The 27,246-nt window shown below is 34.0% G+C and overlaps 2 protein-coding genes across 6 annotated transcripts in view; both read left to right on the top strand.

The window, feature by feature from the left end:
• LOC128187011 (inactive pancreatic lipase-related protein 1-like) overlaps nucleotides 1-27,246 on the top strand; it is a 41,908-nt gene that overhangs the window by 68 nt on the left and 14,594 nt on the right. The window lies entirely within an intron of this gene.
• Nucleotides 46-27,246, top strand: LOC128187008 (rho guanine nucleotide exchange factor 10-like protein). 5 transcript variants are annotated; one of them, XM_052857023.1, is made up of 27 exons: nucleotides 46-183; nucleotides 921-1,057; nucleotides 2,660-2,815; nucleotides 3,366-4,113; nucleotides 4,365-4,583; nucleotides 4,813-4,845; nucleotides 7,844-7,909; nucleotides 11,358-11,492; nucleotides 12,265-12,431; nucleotides 13,025-13,069; nucleotides 14,092-14,169; nucleotides 14,994-15,167; nucleotides 15,260-15,376; nucleotides 15,483-15,575; nucleotides 15,907-16,119; nucleotides 16,358-16,437; nucleotides 17,192-17,325; nucleotides 17,638-17,753; nucleotides 17,953-18,077; nucleotides 18,323-18,411; nucleotides 19,184-19,302; nucleotides 19,611-19,876; nucleotides 20,550-20,725; nucleotides 20,974-21,122; nucleotides 22,212-22,235; nucleotides 23,190-23,358; nucleotides 23,925-27,246. In XM_052857023.1, the coding sequence occupies exons 2-27, from the start codon at nucleotides 1,004-1,006 to the stop codon at nucleotides 24,929-24,931; spliced, it is 4,752 nt and encodes a 1,583-aa protein (XP_052712983.1). In that variant the 5' UTR covers nucleotides 46-183; nucleotides 921-1,003; the 3' UTR covers nucleotides 24,932-27,246. The 5 variants fall into 5 exon arrangements, with proteins under 5 accessions (XP_052712983.1, XP_052712985.1, XP_052712986.1 ...); XM_052857025.1 differs by lacking the exon at nucleotides 4,813-4,845 and having other exon boundaries at nucleotides 47-183; XM_052857026.1 differs by lacking the exon at nucleotides 13,025-13,069 and having other exon boundaries at nucleotides 47-183.

Below are 27,246 nucleotides of genomic sequence, written 5' to 3'. Positions count from 1 at the left end.
AAAATGCCTCTTACATACAGTAGTTCCACATGGAATTGGACTTCCGGATTACTTGACAGGTAAATAAACATCGATTAGAACTGAAATTGATTTAAATGGCATTGATAAATATGTTAGCATCCCGTGATCGGTTTAAAGGTTACAACCGCTAATGAAGGAATGCACCTGTGTAATGGGAGATAGGTAAAAGTCATAGCATCTGAACAAATTCTTTCTATCTTTTGATCGGGTATCTATAATATTTTACAGTGATCGACAGTGTTATAAAGATCAAGTACGTAGATAGACACTCTACTTTCAATTTTACTTCCTTTACGAAGTATATGCAATTTTTTGGAACATGTGATTTTATAGTACTGTCATCAATTTTAAAATATATTGCATCGTATGAAAACTTTTTTCCCCCCAAATTTGACTTCCACATTATGCTGTTATGTATTGGTTTGATATCCATTAGGCAACTACCAAAACAACATCAACGAGCGAACAATTATTGAATGCATTGGACAGACAGCTTTATAGCAATTTCTTCGTTGTATACCTTTTTAGCTCACCAGAGCCTAAATGTCTAATGCGCTTTTTTGTGAACAAGCTGTCTGTTAATTGTTGTTGTCATTTTCATCGTCATTAACTTTTCCCAATTCATCTTAAAATCACCAAGCCAATTTCAAACAAATAACTAGGCATAGAGCATCATTAGGTTAAGAGTATCCAGGATTGTTCAATTGAAGGCCAGGCTAAACCCACTTAATCTTTCTAGGAAAGATTATAATGAAAATGGGTTGGGGTGTTTTAAAATCTTCTCATGAACCAAATGGCCAGTAATATCCAAACGTTTATATTTGATTAGCATCTGTATGAATAGAGAAAAAAAATTAGATTAGTTGATCGATACTTATGAATCTTTTGTATATTGTCAGGTGAAAGATTCCTGAAAATGGTAACAGTTAATACAGGTTTAACCAAGACATGGTCAAGAATTTAGTTGGTGCAAAACTCTAGGATGGCTGGAAGAGATAAAGAAACCACCATTCCAAGGACTTCAAGTACACATTTGGTATGATGTCAGGATTTAACATTCATCATTGTTTTCTTAAATCATCCTTTCATTTATATTCACATGCAGTAAAATCTTGTTAACTCAAACTCATTGAAAATCTCAAGAAGTGGGAGATATTTCCAAATACTTGTAGAATTAGTGGTTTAAGATTTCCATATCAAGTACCGGTACATAGAGTCCCAAATACTGAGGTTCAGCTGTATAGTACACGGAAACTATAATACTTTTAAAGAATTCCTATTTTTGCAGTATGTGCACTTAATGAATATCATATAGCCTAAATAGAGACATATCTGATTAAAATGTGTAGAGGCAGACATAATTTAATTTAATACCTTTCTTGCGTTTTGTTTGATTGAAGTTATTCAGATCATGTGACATTTTGTATAATTTTTTTTGCTAAATTGTGCTCTCATTGACCATAATGGTCCAGTTATAGTTTCGTGAAGAGTTCATGTGTCCCGGTAAGAAGCAGTCTCCAGGATATGTCCCCTTTTCTGAGTATGAAACTATTGGAGGTAAATACTAATGGAAGTGTAAAGTACTTGTTTCTGTTTATGTTTGACAGCATGGGAAAGTAGCACTTAAAATTCACATGTGTACTGTCAGTCACTTGAAAGGAATGCTATAGCCGGATAATCTGTGTACAGTAGTAGGGCAATGTTAGGATGATTAGTCAAAGTACTAATGATATTAATCAGAATCAACGGGCCATGAGACGAATTTCCTGGCCCCATTAGTTTGACAGGAAACTCTTGTAGAAACAGTGATGTGATGCAATGAAGCAAGTGTTTTGACTGAGGCTTAAATTGGTTATAGTGCTTATAAATATACATGTACTTTAAATTACATAAAAAATATATAAAGAAAAGTCTTTGTCAGCTGCACTAACTTATTTCCATTTATAAGACATATGCTTCTTTTAATATTGAGAGATTTGTTGCTGCTGTCATGTACATTTAGCAGTTCATGTAAAAAATGAATTGCAGTGGTATACAAATTTAGACTGTTCACCGGGATATGATCTTGGTTGGTCCAGTGAGCAATCAAATATATTGATGTCCAAAGAATTTGATGATGTACCATTTTAATTCAAACAAAGTTTGAAGTCAACAAATTAACCATCAGATCTACCTTAGATATTTTAATAAATGAGATTTTTTAAGCTATCATAATCTATCTTAATCTATCATTTGGTTATATAAAAAAAATCAATGTATTTAATATCTAAGTTTTTAAATTTGATGTACTGTGGAATCATTAGATTTCATTGTGGCTCAATTTTCGTGGAATTTGTTGGTACCTCTCATCCACGAATTAACATCTTCCATGAATTAATAATTTAGGGTTATAAGGTCCATTAAATTCCTTTTGTAGGTATAATATAAAAGACGAAATTACGTCCCCACAAACCTGTAAATTTTAAGCAATCCACGAAAAATAGCCCCAATGATTCCACAGTATTTTCCAATACATGTATCTATTGGGAGCTCTTCTTTTCAAGGAGACCGATATAGCTTTAAAATGGCCACAACCATTTAACCCTCTTAAAAGTAATTCTGTCATTTTTACAATATTGTTTGATCTATTCTGTAACAGATCGAGCAGGCAGAGGCTGTGCAGGGCCTGTCTCAGACCGACTTCCTGTTTGCTGTCCAATCCTCGGGGTCCCAGGATGAGGAGGGAGAGCACTCTGGCAGGGAGGGGTACACAGTCGACGACATACAGGGTGTACTGCAGAATGATGCTGCACCTGTGAGTTTTTAGCATAAACACATCAGATTCTGAAAATGATGTTTTAACCATTTTGGGGGGGGGGGGGGGGGGGGTTCTGACCATGATCTCAAGGTACATATTAAAAGGAACATAAAGGGTTTTAAAGACACATGATAGCCATTATATCATTTTAACAAGTGGTTTAAAGTTACTTTATTATAAAGAAGAGTTGTTTATTGTGGAATCATGTCAATTTATGGGTCAGAGATCAAATTTCATGGACTATGTGGTATCACCCATAAAAGGTAGCAGCGCATGGATTGTTTTTCAGCCTAGCTATTACTATTAGGTTATAAGTTAAAGTGTCATTGACATTATAAATTCAAAGAAGATGGTCTTATTACACACTTGCTGGAGTATGTGTATAAGCAAACTGTGAAAGAAGGAGATAATTTAAAGGTTTTTTGTCAGGAACAATTAAGAAAAAAATGCATGGATAAATTTTGTGTGCATTTATTTGACTTTTTCTGAAGAAATTTGATGATACATGTATTTGTCTTTGTTTGTTCCTGTTAACTTTCATTCCTAGATTCTGGGAGATAAATTGAAATCAGACAACTTTTCACATAATGGCGACCAGTCTCCAACATATGATGATGCATGGAGTGTCAAACCTGGTTTTACCCAGAATTCTCAGTCATCCAGTGGTCAACCAGGCCATGACCGAGAACCAGCAAGCAGTGACTCTTCAGGGACTGTGAAACAGCCAAATTCCTCCCCACTTTTGCTTCCAGAGTTACACGTAGACCAGGACCAATCTCTCCATCCGAGTGTGGATGCTGACAGTGACAATTCCTCAAAGCCAGGTTCTCCGGGGCATGTGCTTAAAATTGTAGAATCTTGGGAGGGGAACATTGATGAGTATCACTTGTCAGGGAGGGACTCAAAATCTCCTGTCTTAGGGTCAGGGGGCAACTTGGAATCACCGAGGTCAGAATCTTCGGGGAATGAATCTTCACCCCGGTCTGGTTCCCATGGACATTCTACAGACAAGGAAAATCCATGGAAACCTTCGGCATTTAAGACAGCCCCTCAGCCTCTTCCAGGAATGGTGAAGCCCAGTATCTATTCACTGGCTAGAAACGTGAATCTGGATTCTGATCCTGATTCTGAAAACTTGGTAGAGGAAAATGTGTATGAATTTGTTGCTCCTGTGAATAAGAAACCAGAGAAGAAACTCAGTCCATACGATCCTCCATGGTCAGATGACTATGCTGATCCCACTGATGCCATGAAGGAAGCCAATGCTCTCAAAGCAGCTAATGGAAAAAATACAGGTGACTCCATTTTATATACTGGTACCTGTACATAGTTTGAATTTGAAAACGAAAAATTTCACATTTTAGATGATAATGAAAAGAGGGTAATTTTAGTGCATGTAACAAAAAATAAAAATATTTGGAACTTTAATTCAGTTTTAAGGTCATTATTTTGACTATAATAGAGAATTCTAAAGTGGAAGATTACAATGTTTATTTGAAGTAGACATTTTTTCTAGAAATTGTAATTGATTGCATTTTGACTACAGAGACAGACCATAGCCATATTGACCCCACCACAGGGGAGCCTCTTTATGACACGCCCCTGGAATCCAGTGCTTGCTATGACCACCTAAATCTTGGGAAATCCCAGAGGGAGTCCACCAACACAGATCATCCTTATGGCTTCCATAGTGGCAAGAGACTGCTTGCTTCAGTGGAAGAGGGATCTGATGGCAGGGTTTACAGGAAGAAGCAAGGAGGAAGAGGTAATACTGGGCATTTATTATTGATGTCTCCATACAAGGTCTGAAATCGTGTTCATTTAATGTTTATTACCGGTATGGTATGTGGCAGCAAGTTCATTTTCTAGTATCGGAAGATGAGTATGCATGCACACATTCATGCTTATTTATGTAAGGATACACATGCATATATTTAAGAATGTAAAGATTTTAACATATACATGTATAAGCACAATCTGATTATAATTGTCAGAGAAGAGTAAGAAAAAAGTTCGAATATCACAAAGTAAGTGACTTTAAATAACCTAAGCAGAAAAAAAAAGCTTGATAAATACTAACGATATCATGCACAACTCAGATGTATGGCCACACACAAACTCCAGGGCTGCTTCTTCCCAAGTTCCTATGCAATGTCCTTCAAATTGAAGATTATTGAGCTTAATTCCTGATTGTATGTCATACATATTAAATTTTGTCCTTCATTTTTGGGGCAATACATATTCACATGCCTATCACGTAAATGTTAAGTTGGCTCTCTTCGCCACACACATGCAATGTCATTGATTATCAAGGAAATGACAAAGTGTGTGTAACACTCTCTGAGCTCCGACCAGCGTTTCCTGGTCTTCAATGGTTAATTAACTTTCAGTATCTGTTACCTTGGTTATTCTGTTGAATTATAACCCTGTGAAATTATTTACGGATGACTAAACATTATTGTGATTTCTGATCGAGGATGCAGCTAGCAGATCCTTGGAATGTTTGGGAGCATTCAGAAAGTTTACCATGAATTACAAAATCACGGAGTTTATCTAGATTCAAATTTTTGCGAAATTATATAAAAATTGGAAAATAACCATTTGAGTAGTTTCATGGTAATTTACTGTTGGATGAGGAATTGAAGACAATTATGTTGATCTTTATGATGTTGCTTTTCTAACGGTCAAACATGGAACTCGATCTCTTGTTTAGAAGCTAGAGTTACTGATGTAACAAATCTCCACTGATCACTTCATAGCCTGCAGTTCAAAACCTAGGACTTTTGAAATACAGATCCTCTGTTTCTACTCTACATGTGTAATGGTATATTTTGGAAATGATTAATGTACAATGAAGTGGGTTTTCCTATTGTTTTTGTGGCCTGTAATTGGTCCCAAAGCATGTGAATGTTTCAGAGTGTGTCGGGCAAACCCCCATACATGTATCTGAAGTGGACACTTCACTCTTTACTGCTAAATATGGATGAAAGAGAAAGTATTTATCAAAACATTGAGAGTTGTGATTCTGTACCAGAGGGACCCCATACCTACATCACAGTTTTGGGTGATAGTAGTCCAACATACGAGGATGGGGACATTTATGAGGAAGTGGACACTAATTCTATGTGTGATGAAAAAACGAAATGCAATACAATGTTGAGTACTAATCAATTTTTCGGAAATGGGCTACGTAGTGGAAATGATTTAAAAATGAAGAGTCCTAATAGGCCAATTAAAGTTTTAAAGACAAACGAAGCTCAAGAGAGGGCGGAGAAGAGACTCAGTCGATATATATCGGAGGAGGAATATGTCACTCCAAATGTTCCCGAAATTCAGCTGGAAGAATGTTGTGTCTATGGAAACGTAAGTGATGAGGATGTGCCCAGGTTGAGGGTCAAGCAGGGAGAAACGATGCGAGCCGAGATAGAAACCTTGTATGGAAACTGTGTGCGGGAACTGTATCATCTGCAAGGCAGGTTCCTTAGTTTATGAAAAATATGGTGCATTTGATTGCATGTGGAAATCCAGATTCTCTTGTCAATGTGGAAACCTATGGTACAAGTAGTTGATCTAAGTTCTATTCCCATAGTTATATATGCATATTTTATTTAATGCCTCATGAGTTAATTTATTACATAATACATGCTATTTATGTGGCTCTTACATTGTATTTGGAAAAATATAAGTTTTATACGTGTGTCTCTATGGTAACACAAAATATCTCTCAATTTTAACTCAGACACAGTTTGAACATCTTATCCTTTTCACAGGTAACAGTTGGATTTGAAATTAGGTAACATTTGATTCTAATTCCTGTATCATCTTGAGTTGTACCATTGACAAATCCTGCTTTAAGTTTGATTATTAGTTTCAATGCTTGTTAAAGTTAATAAATTCATGTCTGTTGGGCATGATATTCATGTTAAAGAAATTAAACAATTGATGGGGCTTAATTTATTTTAGTTTTTCAGTTTTATGATCTTTTAATTTACTGATTTTACATAAATAAGCAAGGAAAATTTAAATTATTTTTTTTATCAAATTGATATAGCAAAAAAAAATAATGATAATTGAAAGATTGGTAAAACTTACTGCTACTCAAAGATAAAACATTGTAAGTTACACTTAAGGGTAGATATAAGGAGGAATTTGAATTTGTTTACATTACATCCTTACGAATATATTTCATAGATTCTCTGTTCAATTTTGACACATTACATAGGCGTCGGAACCGGGGGGGCTAGGGGGGGCTTAGCCCCCCCACTTTTTTTGCAAATTTATACCTTACCATTAGAAACATAGCATAATAGAGGGTTCAGCCCCCCCCTTTTTCTCGCAGAAAAGATAATTGTTTCTAAATTTACCTTGAGAGATTGAAAAGTTGGATTCAGAAGCATACTCCCCCCCCCCCCCCCCCCCCCCCCCCCCCCCCCCCGGATTAGGAATTTCATGATTTTGGAAAAAGAAATCGTTGGGTAAGGAAATTTTTTTTACGGGAAGTATAGGTATACCCCCCCCCCCCCCCCCCCCCCCCCCCCCCCCCCCCCCCCCCCCCCCCCCCCGGATTAGGATTTCCATGATTTTGGGAATTACTTTTTTCTCAATATTTCAGAGGATTAGTCTAGCCCCCCCACTTTCAATTTGTTTCCGACGCCAGTGCATTAATATTATCTTGTTAAGGTTTTTTTTCATGATATGTGTTAACTTCTTGTCTGAACAAAAACATTATGATTATGAAATGATTGAAGCATAAACAGACATACCGGTACATGGTGGAGGCAGTTTGCTTTGATTTGATTTGTTTTTCATTATTATTTTATGTTGCTTTTGTTTAGAAATGGATTTTCACTCTTCTTTTTTATGTAAATAATCAAGGTTTAGTATGTTGAATCTTTAGAATGCCATTTCAGTTGAATTTTGGCATTTTGAAATCTTGTCATTCTTTGATGAAGGGACTGATATGATTATAATAACATAATGATATCTTATGTCTTATCTAATTTATTAATGAATTGTTTTTTGCAGATCCCCCAAAGACATACGAAGTTGAGAAACACCCAGAATTTGTAGGGTCAGGGAAATATGATGAAGGTAAATTTAGATATATGTTACTATTGTAGAGGTGTCGGCTTAACCGATCAGCATATATAAGTACATTTGTACCAGTGTCATATAATATTTTAATACCACGAAAGATTGAACCCGGGTTCAATATATTATGCGATATTATGAACCCAGGTTCAATATATAACATACAGCGAAATATTGAACCCCCCTATGAAATATTGAACCCTGGGTTCAATATATTATGGCCGTGATATATATTGAACTATTTTTTATTTGCTATTGGAGTAGTAATATCAAAATATTATGGAAGCGTTGAACCCCCTGATAAATTTCCTTGCTATTGGAGAGGGGGTTTTAAGATATTTTGGCTGCTATATATTTAGCCCCCCCCCCCCCTTCTATTTCAAATCCCAATGGAAAGGGGGTTCAAAGTATCATGGCCGCAATATATTGAAACCCCTTATTCTTCCAATTTCCAATTCAAAGGGGTTCAACATATTATGGCTGCAAAATAATTTGAATAATTATTGAAATAATTTTGAAACCCCTTTCTAAAGGAAATAGGTAATAGGAAGAGGGTTCAATTTATTGCGGCTATAATATTTTGACCCCCTCTCCAAAGGGAATTGGACATGGGAGAGGGATTCAAAATATTACATCCATAATATTTTAAACCTCCTCTCCAATGGGAATGGGAAATAGGAGGACGGGGTTGAATATAGCGCAGCCATAATATTTTTGGACCCCCTTTCGAATAGCAATTGAAAAGCAGACTGGGTTCAAAATATCATGACAATAATACAGCAAAACACCCTTATAACGACGTACCAGGGATGTGCAATTTTGCTTCGTTATAAGCATAATTTGTTATATCCTTCAAGTTTACAACGTAATAAATTCACTGGGAATTAAAATCACTTCACTATAAGCATCAATTCATTATAAGCATGTTCGCTATAACTGTGTTTTACTGTATATTGAATCCGGGGTTCAATATTTTAGGGGGGGGGGGGTCAAGTCAATATATCGCGGTATTTTGAAACCAGGTCCAAAATATAGTGGGGTTCATACATAATCACAACCCCCCCCCCCCCCCCCTTTAAAAAAAATATATGGGTAGTTATTTTTTCTTCAATATTCCACTTGAAATATTGTTTGTCATATATTATTTTGTGTGCTTCAAAGAATGAAGTTACTGTACAGATAGTTATTTATAGCCACCTGCCAAATAAGGAGATCACTTTACTGTGGTTCAATTTGAAAGTGAATGCTACACTTTGGACTCTTAGATTTAGGAAATATTTCTCATAACTTCACAATCCCAGTGAAAAACCTCATCATACTGCAGTCACAGTTACCACATTTTTGGTCTCATTCAGCTTTTTACATTCCGGAAAAGGGAGAATACATGAACCTTTAAGTTTTTTATTATCGTGCATGAACAAATAGTTAGAGATGAACTGCCCAATATAGGCAATCTTATATGGTACACTTCTATCCGTATAATGAACAAATGTATGTACGTGTGTATATATACAGTCATGTAGAAATCTTTGTGAACAGGAAAATAGTGTGAGATTTGACCTAGTGAACAATCATGCAAATATTTAACCATTTATTTACTGAGATAAATTAAGGAGTAAATGTTAGAGACATATACAACAGAAAGATGTAAAAATACTGTACAATGAAACACGCTTATAATGAAAAGCAAGGAACAGGCGATTTTACTTCGTTATAAGCGTAATTCGATATATATATGTCAAGTTTTTAACATGTAATAAAGTCATTGGAATGAAAACTTCTTTGCTGTAAGCGTCAATTCATTATAAGCCTGTTTGCTATATCCCTGTTTTACTGTATATTTTTTCTTGCTATATCTGTAGAATATAACCATAATTAAGTTATTTTTCAACACAGTCAAAATGTTCTTCAGATGAAGTAACTGGATCTTTCTATACTTGTAGTGAATAAAAACCAGGAGATTACCAAGTTCATAAGATTATTAATATAATGTCATTATATATTCCATAATTTGAACACCTTTAAAATTTTTTATCATATTCCTCTCCAATACAGTTTGATTACGTGTCAATTTGTCTTGAAATTGTACAGAAAATGAATTAATGATAATGATTGAATAACTCCATACAACTTGATATAATAACATAACTATTAAAAGTAAGATTAATAAAAATATTCATTACCAGTATATAGTCAGGTACTCTAGATCTTTCTTCAATGTCTGGAAAGAGGAAACTAACAACTTCTTTAATGGTGGCCTGCATGAGCATATCATATTTGCCATATAAACAGTTAGTAATAAAGAAATGTTAAGGAAAAACAACCAGACTCTCATTATATGTTTTTAAAGGCAAATTTCATGAGGTCAAGGTCATGTTCTGTATGTCTTCCTTCATTTATTATAAACATTAGAATGTCTAAGTGGTAATTATTTCCATAACATTTAACTCTATTGTGATAGATTTGTATATCGTTGTTATTCTTTGACCAATGAATACACCATTTTAAAAGATAATTTTGATTGAAATGTGATCTGTAAATGACTGTAATTGATTCAGGACATAGAGGGAAATGGGAATTTAAATATTGAGTTTTTATTTCGGAAGAGCTAGTACTTGATATACATGTAGTATTTTAGAAAATGAATATACAACTAAGAAATGAATTGTTAAATGTTCTTAATGGATTTGCACTTGTCGGTAAGCCAGATTTCGTTTCGAAAAAGTACATACTGTCTATTATTATCAACATTTAGTTTGAATGATATGATCTGAAATTTTCCTAATCAAATTATACACAATGAAACAATTAAAATAATCAACTTAAAAAAACTGTATTTTGATACAAAATAAAAAATTATTGTAATCTTGAAAGGACAATGTTTATCTATTAATTTTTTGTGCCGTCTAAATAAATTTGCAAAAATGGGGTAAATATATGATACTTTTATTTGTGATAGTCATTTTATGCAAATTAAGATGGTTGGATCCTGCAATCAAAAGTATTTAAGTTTTTTTTATAAAGAATTTTTTTTATCTATATACATACACAGCTTAACTAAATCAAAAACAAAAATTGATGTCCTATATGCTTCTCTCCAAGCTACTGTGAATTTAACTTGACCTTTCTGCACTGAAAGTGCAATTAACAGATAAATTGGTTTTTAAAACTTTTTTTATTGAATATAAGTTATTTGGCATTGTATGATAAAAATACCAGAGTATAAACGATGCAGAATTTTAGACAAGAGGTGACCCAAAATGTCTACCAAATAGCAGAGGAACAAACCTCTTTAATAAATTTCTATATTTAATTTCTGCATATTGTGTGTTTTAATTGCGATTTAAAATTTATCGCAAAAAAGGCAAAAAACTATAGCTAGTTCATTGCGATAATAACTGGATATATAGTAATAAGCACATGTAGTTGTGATGTTGTATTTTGGCAGTGGCCAGTGACAGTGAGGAATTCTATGAGCCCGTGGGGACACGGTCTCCTCACCGAGACCATCGGAACTCCACCATCGACAGCACAATATCCTGGGGGTCGGACTTCAGGGGGTCATCAGAGGAGGAATACATCAGTTAGTGCTATTTTTTTTAATTTTGTGTCTTCTAGAGGTTACTTAATGAAATTTTACCCTAATTATATACAGCAATTTAACCTTAAATATATAGCAGTGAAATAAAAGCCAGTATTAATTTAACAAGTTAATGGATGTTGGTATCACATGGGAAATACCATTAATACTGGTAATACTAAATTGTGTTGAGGGCATATCTCAAAACATGTAATTAAACTTGTGTAAAACTTGAGGCCCCTCACACTGCAAAAACTAAAATCATTTTACTTTTCACCATTTTATGAGCTCGAGAGTGCTATTTCAAATACCAGAGTGTTAAAATTTTTAGAACTTGTATGTGACAGCTTGAGGTGAAAAATGCTCGATTTTTTAAGAGAAATGGCATAAAAATAACAGGTACCTGATGCATATACTAGACATAAAATCTATAGAACTCTTCATAGTGCATGGCAGGAAAAGTTGAAATCATATTTAAATTGTTCTACATGAACGAAGCAATTCAGTACACTATCATAATTTTAATCTCAAAATGACTGCAGCCTATTGAACAGCTTATCTAAATTTAATGTATTCATTTTAAAACCTTTTTTATGGATCTCAAGTACTCAAAGTACTTCAATAGCTTTTGCTTCGGGAAGTACTATAAAGTAAGTAAGGAAGTATGGCCGAAAAGTAATACTAGTAATTGCTTTGGGAACTACGTGTGTTATTATAAATGATATATGTAGCATATTGTATCAAGATTTGGTCTTAGGTAGATTTTTATTGATAGATACATCGGAGTACCCAGATAAACCCCTCCCACCAACCCCGGATAGGGTCCGACCAGAAAGGACCCCCTCAGAGGAAGAGTGTCCAGTCAAACCTGTGAAGATCAATCTGGAGAAACACCCACCCCCCAATCTACCACCCCCGCCAGAGGGTATCAAAAAGGAACAGGTGTTATACACTACAAAGTTTATTTCTGGTTATAGATGCATATCCATCCTTATTTTAAGGAAAGAGAAGTACATGTGTATGCATTTTCCTCATGTTGTTTTTTTTTAACATTGCAAAAGATATTTAAGAGTTTGTTGGAAGGAGGGGGGGGGGGGGGTGATGCATGTACTCTTATCAAGGTTTGCTGGTACTTGAAGCAACAAGGAACATTAATATTGTGTATAAAAGGTTTATAAATGTTTAAAGGAAATATTTCTAAATTTTATTATTATTTGATTTTGTATTTCATATGTATTTACTGGAAAACCAAATTTACACTCAGGAAATTTTTTTCCACTAAGTCTTACAACGAATTTTTAAAAGAAATTAAGACTTTTATTGAAACAAACAATTGTAGCTTACCGGTACATTGTTTGACAAAATTTAACATTAACCTTAGCCTTGGATTTGTTTATTACTTTAAGGAATTCTAGCAATATCAATAAGGAATCCAAGGACTATCAGATGTAAAATATTGATGTATATTGTTATCTTGGTCCAGAGAATAATGTTCATGATTAATTATTAATGTTGCCAATTTGATTACTAATTAGGTAAAAATCAGTTCCTCTCAGTTTTTCAAAACAACAAAGCATGGAGTGAGTATGAATTGGTTGAATCGAGGGGGCACTATGCCATGAAGAGGCCTTAAAAAAACTCTTCTATATCATTGCTTACTTTAGGGGTTGCAACACTTTTGAAGGTTCTAGCTCCTATACAATAATAGCCATCATACTGAGACTTACTAAGCTTTAGTTCAGCAAATGTTAATAATTATATATATTCAGATACATAATTTTATTAAATGTGTAGACTATAAAATTATATCACTCTGTGTTATTCTGTTGTGCTTAATGCAGGTATGTGTTTGTAGCTTTGCTTTGAGGTTTTTGTTACTTGCACTATATTTTTGAAAGAGGTTTTAAAAGATACTTTGATCTGCATGTATACCTACAAATTATACAGTACTATGTGATATAGATATTACATAAAAGTGTGACATTGGAACTTGTCACCCCTGAGAAAGCTACTGTTGGCTGAGGCTGTGAGAATGTTTTGAGCTTATCAAGCTTATTAGAACCATAGGTATACCCTCCTATTTAACGGTACCCCCCCCCCCCCCCCCCCCCCAAAATCATCAAAATCAACAAAGTTGTGATAATTATAAACTACCTTTTCTTTACTAAAATAAGAGGGAAAACACAATACATGTACATGTACAGTAGTCATGCAAATATGGTTTTAGTCTAATATATCTAATCTAATGTATGGAATATACAATATTGCACATTATAATACATGTACCAAGTATGTGTAATGTAGGTGGGTTCTACTGTATTTATTTATATATACTTTGCATTGATCAAAGATCAGCCAATTGTGTCTTTATTATATATTGCATCCCCTCTAAGAATACTTGTTGAGGTGAAATTGACTGTAGTACTACCTATTGAAATATATCAGTTCTGTATATGCAACAATATCTAACCACGTCTCATTTAGATATATTAAGCTATTATTGGTTGATATTTATATTACCTCCTTGCATGTGAAATTATGCTGAAATATTTTGACTCCTTGATGTTGAACATGGTGTAACCATGAATAATGTGTATTTCAGGAGAAGAAGGCTCATGTAGTGAGAAACATCATTGACAGCGAGAAGTCTTACTTAGATGCGCTGGATAGGATTGTTAATGTAAGAAATCTTGCAACCTTTCTTTGAACTCGCATTAAAAATCCCATTCCAAGACTTTTTGTAGGATGATTCAATTATTAGATTAATCAAAATAGTAGATTTTTGATTGAACAAAAATTTTGTATTACCTAATATAATTTTTCGATAATTTAAAAAACCAATAAAATGAAATACACATTTGCATCCATTATATAGCTTGTGAAAGTTTATATTAAATTCATTTCTTGTTTTTATCAAATGTTGTACAGTAAAACACGCTTATAACGAACTGTGAGGGAACAGAAATTTTCCTTCGTTATAAGCGTAAGTTGTTATATCCGTCAAGTTTACAACATGTAATTAAGTCATGGGGAATAAAAATCACTTCGCTGTAAGCGTCAATTTATTATAAGCATGTTCGCTGTAACCGTGTTTTACTGTACTGTGTTTTACAGTTGCAAAGAAGTTTCTTACATAAATTTCTTCTGATTTAAACAATTATAATTGTATAAAAGATTAAAAATGGCATCACATTTGCTATTTAAACTGTTCATGGTATGTACAAGTGTTGACAATGAAGACACATTTTCTTACTGTAGATTCCTTGTTAAACACAAGAAATAAACACGGGAAGCAACCCTCCCAGAATTAAAAAAAAAAAATTGAACTATATGATTTATTATTTTTAAAAATTGGTGCTTACAACGTCACCTTATATTCTTGCGACTTAATTCAAATCAGCGGAATCACTGAATTAAGTTCTCATGTGAAATAGGGAAATTACAGTAATGTTTAAAGATTCACAAAGAGAAAACTAATTTGAGACATAACTGTGGTTATTGTAGGACTACAAGAGCGCCATTTTGTTTACATTTAACCTGGACAAGGAGAGTGTTCCAGTGGTTTTCTCCAAGGCTCAGGAAATTCTTCATCACCACAGGATGTTCCAGATAGAACTAGCAGAGAGCGTCAAAAACTGGTACACAGAGGAAAAAATCGGAGCAATATTTACAGCATCAGTAAGAGATTTCAACCATTCATAAATGGTAGATTATCCTGGGGTTTTTTTATTGTGAACCACTGTGACATGATTCTGGTCTTGTGCTTTTAGTTTTCTAGAGACATGGTTGTGAATGTGTACAGTGAATATGTCAACAACTTTCCCATGGCAATGGAGGAAATCAAGGCAGCTCAGATCTCAAAACCAGGCCTAGAGGAATTCCTAAATGTCAGTTAAGACAGAGTAACCTACTGCCAGTACTGATTGTTTTGTTATTTCTTAAAAAAACAGATTAAGTGAAGTAAAACAATTTTTTTTTACTTTTCTGAAACAGAATACATCAAAGAAGAGTATAGATCGCCTGACATTGTTTGGTCTCATGGTAAAACCAATACAGAGATTCCCTCAGTTCATCATGCTCATCAAGGTTAGACAGCTCACTAGTGTAAAGGGTAACTACCCACCACCTGTACTTAATACTGAGGTCAAGGTTTCAGAATGTATAACTTATAAATATTGAATTCTAGTGACAGTTAATGCATCTCAATAAAGCCTACAAAGGCTGTGTACAAATCTAGCATTAGTTAAATAAATGCAGCTAAATAATCATGATAATGTGATAAACTTGGGCACTGTATTTCATTGAGGTCAAGGTTATATATATATGTGTCACATTAATACAAAGCATTGGAGAAGAACTTTAGAGGATAAAGACAAGTTTGATTTCTGATATGACCTTGAAATGTCCTTTACCCCAGGATCTACTGAAGTACACCCCTCATCATCACCATGACAGGTCGTCCCTCCAGACCGCCCTCACAGACCTGGAGAACGTCACCCACATGCTCAATGAGCGTAAACGCGAGTCTGAGGAACTCTTCCAGTCCAAGAAACTTCAGAAAACGCTCAACTTCAAGATTCCTGGAGAGAAACAGTGCCGCCTCGTCAGACAGGATGACATGGAGGAAGTCGTAAGAGTCTGAGCTTTAATTCATGCATATAATTGCTAGTTCTTTAACACAAATATTATAATAATTGTATTTTTTTAAATAGGATATTGCTTTGTGTAGCTCTGGTGTAGATATCTGATTGAATTTTATCAAAAGTAAAATATGAAAACTTTTTAAGTTAAATAAAGACTCTCTTAATTTGTTCATTGACTTTCTCTTTCCTGTATTTGTACTGTACGGTGGTGGTTGTGTTTTGTAGTCACCAGAACGAGGCACACCTGTCAAGGTGAGGAAGCTGTACCTGTTGGACGACTGCATCATCTGCTGCTCTATGCAGGGGTACGGCTCTATATAAATACTTGTCTCAGGTGGAGATAACATTATAGATTCACACTTGCACATATAATCTTAAGCCATTATAACAAGGCTAAAAAGCTTGTATAAAATGATAGGATTTTTGCAATTAAGTCATGCATAGTTTATTAAATTCATCATTTACAATTTTATTTTCATCTTACAAAAAACACTTGCATACAGATGTAACCAAAGTATATTAGACGTAAATGCCCCCCCCCCCCCCCCCCAAAAAAAAAAAAAACCCAGTGAACTTACTCAAACCTCGAGTTTGGTTGAAGGTGATAAAAAGTGATACTGTAAACCACTTTTTCATTTTCGAAAGAGCTTCGTTGTGGTGAATATTTCTCGCTGCGAACCAGTCTTTATTGTATGGTTGTTATAACAAAATATGGATCTGGATAAGGCTTGGTTGCGAACATTAGTGGTCGCGAACCAGTTTATTGGAAGTAAATCGGGAAATGAAGTAGCTGCGAAGATATGTTGGTTTACAGTAGTTAGCTTCAATTAGTGAAATCAAGAGACCTGTTATATTATAGAACTCATCTTGCTAAAATTTCCTTTATCTCTAACAGAATTGTTTGTCAGAGCCTTTCTGTTGAACAGGCCTCAGGAATACCATTATGTTCTTGTACTATTGATAAACTGACAGATCAGGAAGTTTTAGTGAATACATGTAAAGGAGTTACTCCTTTCCCATTGTGTTCAGTTAAGGAAATATAATTCTTTTATTCCAAAGGAATAATCAACAGAAGATCAAATGGGTGAAGCCTCTGTGTGACTTGGAGCTAAAAGACACGGCCATTACCCCAGACATGCAGAGCATCGTGAGAGTCAACACCAACAAATACAGTATACACTCGGCAGTAGTAGGCAAGTTTTCTTCAATGAATCATTAATACACTAGTTGTCTCATATGTAACACTTGTTATCATGTTGACTTCATCTATTTCTTCATGATGTCATGCACTCGATTTTGACAAAATTTTTAGAATAGATTATCATAAAATATGTCCGCAGGTTTGTTTTCTAGAATAGATTTTCATTATATATAAGAATATTTGTGACTTTTACTTTAACAATTTCATTAAAAAGACTCTTATTAGATTATTCAGTGATTTAAATTTTTACAACATTTTTAGAACAGATTTTCATTATACATGTATTTATGTTGTATTTTTCCAGAGAGTAAGGAGGATGACATTTTTAACCTTCATCGTGACATCAGTGACATGATGCATGACGTTTCCGTCCTAGGTCAAATCAGCACGCTCACCAACTCGCTCAAACTCTCATACGAGGTATATCTATACTCAGTCTAATGTCTTGTTGTTTGAGGTATTGGAGAATCATTGATGTTTAATTTGCAATGGCAGAATTTTTGTTGATTTTATTTGGGGGGTTTTGGGGAATTTTTTTCACATGTGAATAACATTCAGAAAATGGGAGGGGGGGTTAAATATCATTTAGACTGGACTTGTAATGATTTATGTTTTACAGGGTATTACTGAGGATAAAATCCAAGAAGCCATAACAGACCTTCAGCTGCAAATCCAGTCAAAGGATCAACAGCTTCAGGTCCTCAATAGTTCTACCATCACTTTACAGGATCCCAAATACACTGGGTAAGGTATAACACACTCACAGGTCTCCCAAAGTTTAACTATCACTTTTTAGGGCTTCCAAATAGAGGGAAAGATTGTGTTAACAAATTCAATTTATTTTTACATAAGGCAGTCTGTTATATTATAACATTAATGCTCCTAATATGTTTCTTTAGTCAGTTCCTTTCATTTACCAAGAAATGAAATGTTGAAAATTGTTATTAAATGCTTCATGGGAAAATTTGTAATGATTTTTTCATTTTTAGAAAAGAATGTCGGTTTGTTTTCAAGACGTCTTCACCAGAGATAAGACAGGAATGGAGCATTGATTTTATCATGACGAAACTCACAAAAGGTTTGTAATGTGTCTTTGATATTCTATATTTACATCTACCAAGTATAATATCCCCTATAGAAGCAGCCGTACTAAAATCTACACGCCCCATTTATCGATTGGTCGAAATCTACAACGGCTGAAACTGACAAGAAATTGACAGGACTAAAATTGACACACCCTTTTTATTGATTGGTTGAAGCCAACAACGACCAAAGAAAAATCACGGACTGCACGAAATAATCATAATGATGTCAGACTCAAAGTCTCATAGGAGATGATATGGCTGTTTCTTTTAGCCAACGTACTTATGTACATTAACAGTAATTGAGTGAATTTTACTTACTTTTCATAATCAATTTATAAATTAGTTAAAAGAAAGATGTAAATATAAATAATAAAATGCTTTCTTTGATGATTCATGCGGCCATGATGCGGGTCATGAAGGTAGCGATCATTGCAGAAAAAAATTACAAAACCCGCTAACGTGGGTTATGTATTTTTTCTGCAGTGACACGACCTTCATATCCCGAATGAATCCCCAAAGAAAGCATTGTTTAAATAAAGAATGATGGTTGTACATGTACATTTCACTAAGGGAGACCATATCAGGTTACTAGTAAATGCCTGTGAACATTAAAAAAAAGATAATACATGTGTATTTAAAATTAGAAAGGTGAAAGATTACCCATCTTGGTCTTTCACTTTAGATGATCAATAGATGTAACTAAAACTATTTTACTTTATCGAGTTGAGTTGAGCATATATTTACGAGTCTGTGGTGTTATTACAGATCCATTAAACAACCCCAGCTGGCACATGTCCAGTACCTCAGGTAAACAGAAATCCATTCACCAACCTGCCATGTATGTCAGACATATGTCAGTGGACTTGCCCAAACACTTCACAAAGGTATGAATAAAAGTCTTCTTTTTTTTCTCTTTAGGTTTTGTTTTTTATAAACAGACACCATTATTACGTTCAAAATACATTTCTCATATGAACAAGGGCTTAGATTTTATAATGTTTTGTAAATAGGAAAAAAACTTTTAACGGTTATTGAAAAAATCAAGATAAGGCTACAGCTTCAAGTTTTTAATAGAATGATATATTGTAACGATATTGTAAACAACTAGATTTAGAAGTAATAGTCATGATGACTTTTTTTGCTAAAAATCTATATTTAGATGTAAGTGTCATGTGATTTCATTCATGACCAGGTGAAGTGTGCTGTGCCCGTCTACCTGTCTGGCAGGGGGAGTAACTCTGACATCAGCATGCAGCATTTGTGGGTAGTGACAACCTCTGAAACCCGCGCTCAGGTGTCCCTGGTCTCAGTCCACACAACACGACTCACCCTCATTGAATCCTTCAAGGCAGCAGACACAGAGATTGTTACTGTGGAAACAGTACCAGCCATTTCCATCACTGACCAAGACGAGGCGTTTGTGGAAGACACAGTGTGGATGTCAACAGAAAAGTGCGAGTAAGTCAAGAAAATGTATATGTAAATCCATATTTAAACTCTTTTCTCCTTTTCTTTTCCTGCTGATCAGGACTGTCGATCCCCTCCTTTATCTCTCTTTTCTTCCCTGTCTCATTCCTTCAAATAAGTTCTCTTTTTCTCTCTCCTCTTAATTTCCCTTTTTCTCCTCTCCTCACAGTTTCATTCCTTTTCTATAGGTTAAAGCTGAACACCACACGTAAATAGGCACTGTCACACGGGTACCTGGTATATAAACCCTTCCATTCTGTTACACCCGATTGCACACCTGAAACTTGTGGCCAACATGTAGTATTCCTTTGTGGTCTTTCGATTTTATGCATTTAATTCTTATTTTATGTGCATATTCTGTATGTAGATTATATTTTTACCAGTTTATTTGATGTTAACCTTTTTCTGGCTTGAAAAAAGTGCATAAAACTTGATAATTTCACAGCGACCGAGTAACACGTCGAGGCAAGATGTATGTCCACACAGGTGAGACCTCTACAGCAAAATACTTTAAACTGCTAAGAGGTCTGCAGCTTATATAGGGGTTGAAGGGATAGCGGTGATGAGAGAGAAATATGGCGGACAATGGCTATTTACAAGCAGTGTTCAGCTTAAATAACTGTTTTCTTTGGAGCTGTTCTAATTTCTGTTAATTTATTGACAGAATACTTGTGTACAGTCTACTGGATGAGAATGGAGTGAGAAACTTTACCAGTGGAGGAAGAAAGCCCCGCAGTAAATTCTATTGTCATGGCATTGCAGTGGCGATTAAGTATGCAGACGACAGGGTCTTTGTTGGCCTTCGAGATGGAAAACTTGTCATCTATGACAGAGATGACAGTATGTAACAAATAACTTTTAAGCAATCGGTGGTCCTTTTGTGTATGAAATTGAATGAATGGGTGATTGTATACATGGTGTAGCAATTTCTATTGTTATATAGTAATGTATGTGGAAAAAGCTCTTAGAAGTTAATTATCATGTTTAATATTGCATGAAGTGTCAAAGTTACAATTGTAAAAGTAGTTCTGAATCGTTGAATTCACTGTCTGATTTCCATCGTTCGTTACATGTTCGTCTTATTACAGAGGATGGGAAGTGGAATGTGGATTCGCCACATATAGTGGAGATAGGCAGTGACATGCCCATCTCGTGTATCATTGCTATAGAGGATGAAATATGGGTGGCCTGCGGGGATACTATATATATCATACCAGTGGATGAAAACGAGTTCCAGGTAAAAGCAGTAAATAATAATGGGTGCAATTTTTCAGCTTTTTGATTAAGCTATCAACTGCATAGCAATTTTTATAAAGCATATTACTTACATGTACCATATATTTATTAGATTATTAAACTGTTCTTAATGCAGCATATATTACATATATCTAATAGATTATATAACTTAATTTGTTATGAGCAGTATATACATATATAATTTTTCTTCTGTGTGATTTGAGAGGATTTTTGCAGAAAAAATTAAGGACCCTCGATCTCTACACTGCAAACTAATTTGAGGGCTTTTGTAGTTTGAGTGACAAATTAATAATTTGATGTGAATTTTAAAAAAACACGGCATTTTACTTAGTGTATCACATAATTTTTTATCAATTTATGTACATGTATTATAAACATTGAATAGACAAAGATAAAATGGTAATTTAAATTGTAAACTTTATTTTGCACATTTTTCTCTTATAATATACAATAAGCAAATGCTATCTTTATACAATAGTACTTCATTATTTTTCACTGGAAAAAAATAAACTTATAACATTTTCACCTTGATAACTGTTTATAAAATATTATTAACTCAAAGTAAAAAAAATCAGTGAATGGAGGGTCCTTGTAATTTTTTGGCGAATTTTGAATTAGTCCAGCTTAAATTTACTAGTTTATTTGTTTAATATCTGCACTTCTGTATTAAATGGTGGCTTTTAGACTATTATTTATTGTGATCTTAGTTTTATAGGTTTGGAACCTGTTGATAAGTTACACACTGCATGCAATTATAATAGATTAAAGTATTACGACTCGGATAGATTTCCCCAAAGAATAAACAAATGCCACAATAGCATGTGCACTGTTTTATCATTTCTTAGGGAAAATGTATTGTATACCAGTATTAGTTTTATTATCAAGAAACAGCCCCCTTTTCTACCTCTCAACTAAATTGTCATTAGATTTACGACTGATCAATACAGATGTTAAAATTTTAATCTCAATTTAGTAACTCCAAAAATCTAGAATTAAAAAATTCAAATAACACTATTTCATTATGGTTTGCAAAATTCAAACTCATCCAAAACTGATTTAAACTTTACAGAACAGAAAACAATATTTACAGTGGGTGAGGGATATATTTATACTTGACATTTCTATAGTTCCACTCCTCTACAAAATTTGAAATTTCCATCAGTCGACAAACACTGACTGCTAGTCACCTTCTAGTGCTTCAGAACTGTGGAATCATTAAAATTTGAGATGGCTCAATTTTGGAAGATTTTGTTGATTCTCCTCTGCCTAAAGATTATATTTTCAACAAATTATGAAACATTAATCTTTCAAATCTCAAAATTACGCCCCCATGAAGCTGTAAATGTATGACAATTCACTCAAATTTACCCCTATTAAATTTAATGATTTCACAGTATTATCATTCAATTTTATCATTTTCATGCTGTTTTAGCATTCGATGATATTGAAATTGATAAACTAAAAATTTAATTAACAATTTCTTATTTCATCTGTGCTACGGAAGTTTTGTTTCTCATTTTAAGTTCAAACAAAAAATTAGAATTTTGATACTAATTTGATTAAAATATGCCTCTACATTCTACATTTGTTTATGAAGGGTTTCAAGATTTAGCTGCTAAAATTTGCATCCCGCTTGAAGTTATATTTGCTCTATATCACTTCCCTGACTATAACCTGCATGCATGATATCAGTTTTCAGAAATCCTATGTTTTCAGAAGTCTAGGTATGCTAATAAAGGTATTGGTATTAGGATGTGGTTCAAGGCAATGAACTAGCTAGATGTAAAATTTTAAAATGTATTATTGAAAATTGAATCTTTAAAGTTGACATCCTTTTCTTTAAAAAAATTCTTTCTTTGTCTTCTAGTTAAACACTACATTTAAAATTTCATGTGATTGATCAAATTCTAAAGCACCTAAGAGTAAATTGTTTGATTATAGAAAAATTCCTATTTATTCATACTTATTCAAATGGTTCTTCAAAAATATATATCATCTGATATTGCATGTACTTTCAATAATTTGACTTCTGTTTTGTTTGTTTAAGGATCGCCTGGTGTGTGACGGAGAGGCGGTGATAGCTGACATGGTCCGCTCTGGGTGTGGCCTGTGGATGTCGTTCAAGGACAAGTCGTACGTCCGCCTCTACCACATAGAGACGAAGGAGAACCTTCAGGAGATCAATATAGGCTCCACAGTGGACAGGATGATGTCAGGTAAGAGTTCTCTCCCTTGTCACTGAATATAGACAGGGACACTGGATTTTCTTTTTTAATTGAATTGTAACATTTCTAGATATACCCTACTAGTATATCCGGTATCACAATTCTCTAATTTTCACTCTTTTCGCATTCTCTTTTAAATGGCAAATTATTAATTAAGCAGAAATTATGTCCTGTATCATTTTCTATAAGATACATTTGAAATCGCAAAAAGCGACGGACGCAAATTAAAAATGCTACACATTTTCCTCATTATCCCAAATTTTGTCACACGCGAAAACCCCCAGATATAAGGTATTATGTCACTCTGTATACGTAATATGCACTCATGTACTGGCAAGCAGTCTTGTATACTCATTTTAATTTACTGTTAAGTGAATGCATACTGGTAATCAATAGGGAAATGCGCAAATTTGAATAAAATAGTTTTTCAAACACATGATTATATAGCTATCTTTGCCTTATTATTTGAGTATTGAATTAATAGATTATGTGTAGAGTCGCATAATATACTTGATGATGATATATTTATTATCTTGCCTATGACATTTATTTTACAGAAAGTAAATATTGTTCAGATGAGAAAAGTCCCAAGACAACCACAGTGACCAGCTTAATGGCCAGCCGAGGTTTGTTGTGGGTGGGGACGAGCCTGGGTATTGTCTGTTCCCTCCCTCTACCCCGGCTACGGGATGGGGTACCCCTTATTAAGGGGAGGCCAGATGTGTCACTACACGCTCATAATGGACCGGTGCAGTTTCTGATCCCTATTTACTGCGGAACTGTAAATCTATGGCAGAAGGCTCAGGGTTTGAACTCTACAGAGTCTGTTGCGTGGAGGGAGAATGCAACAAGTGTGAAAAGACGGAAAGGCAGCAAAGACTCCATTGATGAGACCATAGCTACAGAAGTGGAAATTGACAGTCAGACAGAAATATTGGATATCAAAACAAATGGTCCCAAAAACAATGAAACAGACAGTGTATCCGAGTCGGACAGTAGTAGTCTTGATCGAAGGAAATCCAAGTCTGCTGAAGAGTTAGTGTCAGCAAAACCTCAGGCGGAGTTTCTGTGTTCTGAGAATATTCAGAGTAAAGCATTGACACTTAGAACAGAGTTGATGCAAAAATTAGCTAAAAGAAATTTAGCCACCCCAGACACCAGTTCCCAAGGGGATGAAAATGAAATCAGGATGTATTATGGAGATTTGATGTCCAATGAGGACGTCAAAAGAGATCAAACTGTGAAATGTGACATATCCCCTCAAATGATACCCAAGTCATCAATTAAGGAAAAACCAGGAAAAGAGAGACCAAACTTTAAGAAAAGGCTATCAGTGGGTCTTAAGGACATTAAGAAAAGTATAATTCATAAACAGCCGTCTGTTCGTATCCATGGCGATGACCGATCTTCCTCCGCAGTGTACGAGACACTGCGGAGAAGAAACTGTAATGCGGTGGTGGTGGTTAGCGGCGGTGATGGATACATAGACTGGAGGAGCACCACTCAGTCCCACAAAATCCACAGCACGGAGGCATCCATGATGTTGTGGATTTACAAATTTTAAAAATTTCAAGAAAATACCTTATTCTGTTAGAAATTATGTTTTGGTTTTTACAAGTGCCTGCATGTAATGAATTTTATCAACTAACTTTCATATATTGAATTTACCCAGTACATATAAATGTTACCACAATTACTTTATATAATTTGAATTTTTAAAGCATTATACTCATAAGATTTTTAAATCTTTTTTAATTGTTTATTTAAAAAAATTAATTTCATTTGGATAAAATGTTAAGTTGGAATTTCAAGCAAGCAAAATAATGGTATGTTTTGTTGCTTGGTTTAAAAAGGATATCGGTACATGCATTGAAAACATAAAGCCCTTTGAAGATTAATAACAAAATTAGATACAAGTCTTTTTTAGTTACACTTGTGTAAACACGGATTTACATTCCAACGAACCTTGTAAAAATTTGGATAAACCATGAAAATTGGCCTCCACAAATTTAAATGATTTCACAATGTTATGAAATAGCATACATGTATTTCATTTTGACATCTTCCTTTTTTTTCATACATAACCATCATGCATACTTGCCAATCTCCAACATGTGAAAATCTGGTCATGACTAGATTTGGAAAGTAAAAAATCTGGTCATGACTAGATTTGGAAAGTAAAAAATCTGGTCATAGCGCGTAATGACATTCACGACATATTTACCATGCATTTCATAGGTATATACAATAGAAATATGTGTTAAAACTTATGTGTAGTACTTTATTGCAAAGAAGCATTGTAACTAACAGTTGCTGAATTTGAATTTTGTAAAGTGATCTGACACAGAAAATGGTAGGTTGTGTTCAGCTAAAAAAAAAATGCAAAAAGAGTTTCTGCTACATTAACCTTGTTTTTGAACTCTGTAAATGATGGCATGAAAGTTGTAAGTGACTTGGAAGACTTTTGTGTATTAAAAAGCATTCTATACATGACTTAGCGTTTTTGAATGTTTAGTCAGATCATTTTGGGCACACAATCCAATATTCAAATGTGCGTTACATAGAACATGACATGCTTTTAAATGACCAGTTCCTGCATAGAGGGAAATATTCGCCCGTTTTATTTTTGCTCCTTTAACCCCCGTTGTCAGAGGGTGAATTTAGGACTGGACGAATTACAATGCTCATATTTTTTCTCTTTAAACACAACTTTGTCTAGGCAAATTCAAATCAGGGCAAAACTGTATGCAAGTGATGAAGGGTGAAAATAACATGACGAAAATAACCCTGTATACAGTATCTCAGTGAAACCAAATTCCTAAATTTGTGTGTAATTGATGTGAAATCATTTCCCCAGGAAAAAAAAAATTATTTTGAAGCTTATTTTGTTCAACATATTTCATTTCACTGATGTTTTCATTTTGTTTTTAAAGTTCTCTATGTGTAATATATATATATATATATATATATGTGTTAAATTCATTGATAACTGTAGAACTGTTACAGTCTTAATCTGAGATGAACTCTCAACAAGAAACAAGGGCCAATCAATACATTTATCATATTCCATTTTTCTGAAGAGATAAATTCATTGCTGCAACAAAGTTGTCATTGAACTTTTACTGTGAACGTATAATACACGTATTAAGTTTGTACAATATTTGGCGGAAATTAATTATTCATCAATTTTGCGCGGATTTGAATAAGTGAATTACTAAAAGTATCTTTTCTTCTACATAATTATATGCAAGGCATAAAGCAGTGTAATCGTTTAATTGGATGCAGCTTTCCGCCAAAAGCAATAAATAGAATACACAACCAAATAAAATACATTTATGTTAACTTTGCAGTATGTATTCTATCAAAATGAGTGCTGTTTGTTTGTGAAATATGAATTAAATTGTTAAATCTAAATGTCCTCCGTTACATGTGCCGTGTTTGATTATACAGTAAATGCACATCCTTGTATTCTGATTAGAGTGCTGTATGTATGTATTGAATTTTAGAATTGTCAATTTTTATACAGATAAGTGGGTCACAAGATGGAGTGCAATACATGTAGAGTAGTTTTGTTGATAGCAAGTTATTTCCCCTGTATTTTAATAGTCCCAGTGTGTTTACCTATCTACTGGTGCAAAACTTCTGTGATAGACTTGTAAAAATTGAAATTTGTTGAAAATTGTATCATTGTTTATAAATTTAATATCTTTAACCTTTTGATTTTGATATTTGTCGAATATCGTAGGTTTGTTATGTTTGTTTTTTAAATCTTATGATTGTATTTTAAATTTATTCAACAACAACAAAATATTCAACAATGGGTATAATAAAACATCATAATCATAAACAAACTAAATCATTGTGATGAGTTATTATTTC

The sequence above is a fragment of the Crassostrea angulata genome, chromosome 6, assembly GCF_025612915.1.
Source record: "Crassostrea angulata isolate pt1a10 chromosome 6, ASM2561291v2, whole genome shotgun sequence".
Taxonomy (NCBI): Eukaryota; Metazoa; Mollusca; class Bivalvia; order Ostreida; family Ostreidae; genus Magallana; species Magallana angulata.
The sequence above is the reverse complement of the archived record's forward strand: the minus strand, read 5'-3'. Positions and strand labels throughout refer to the sequence as shown.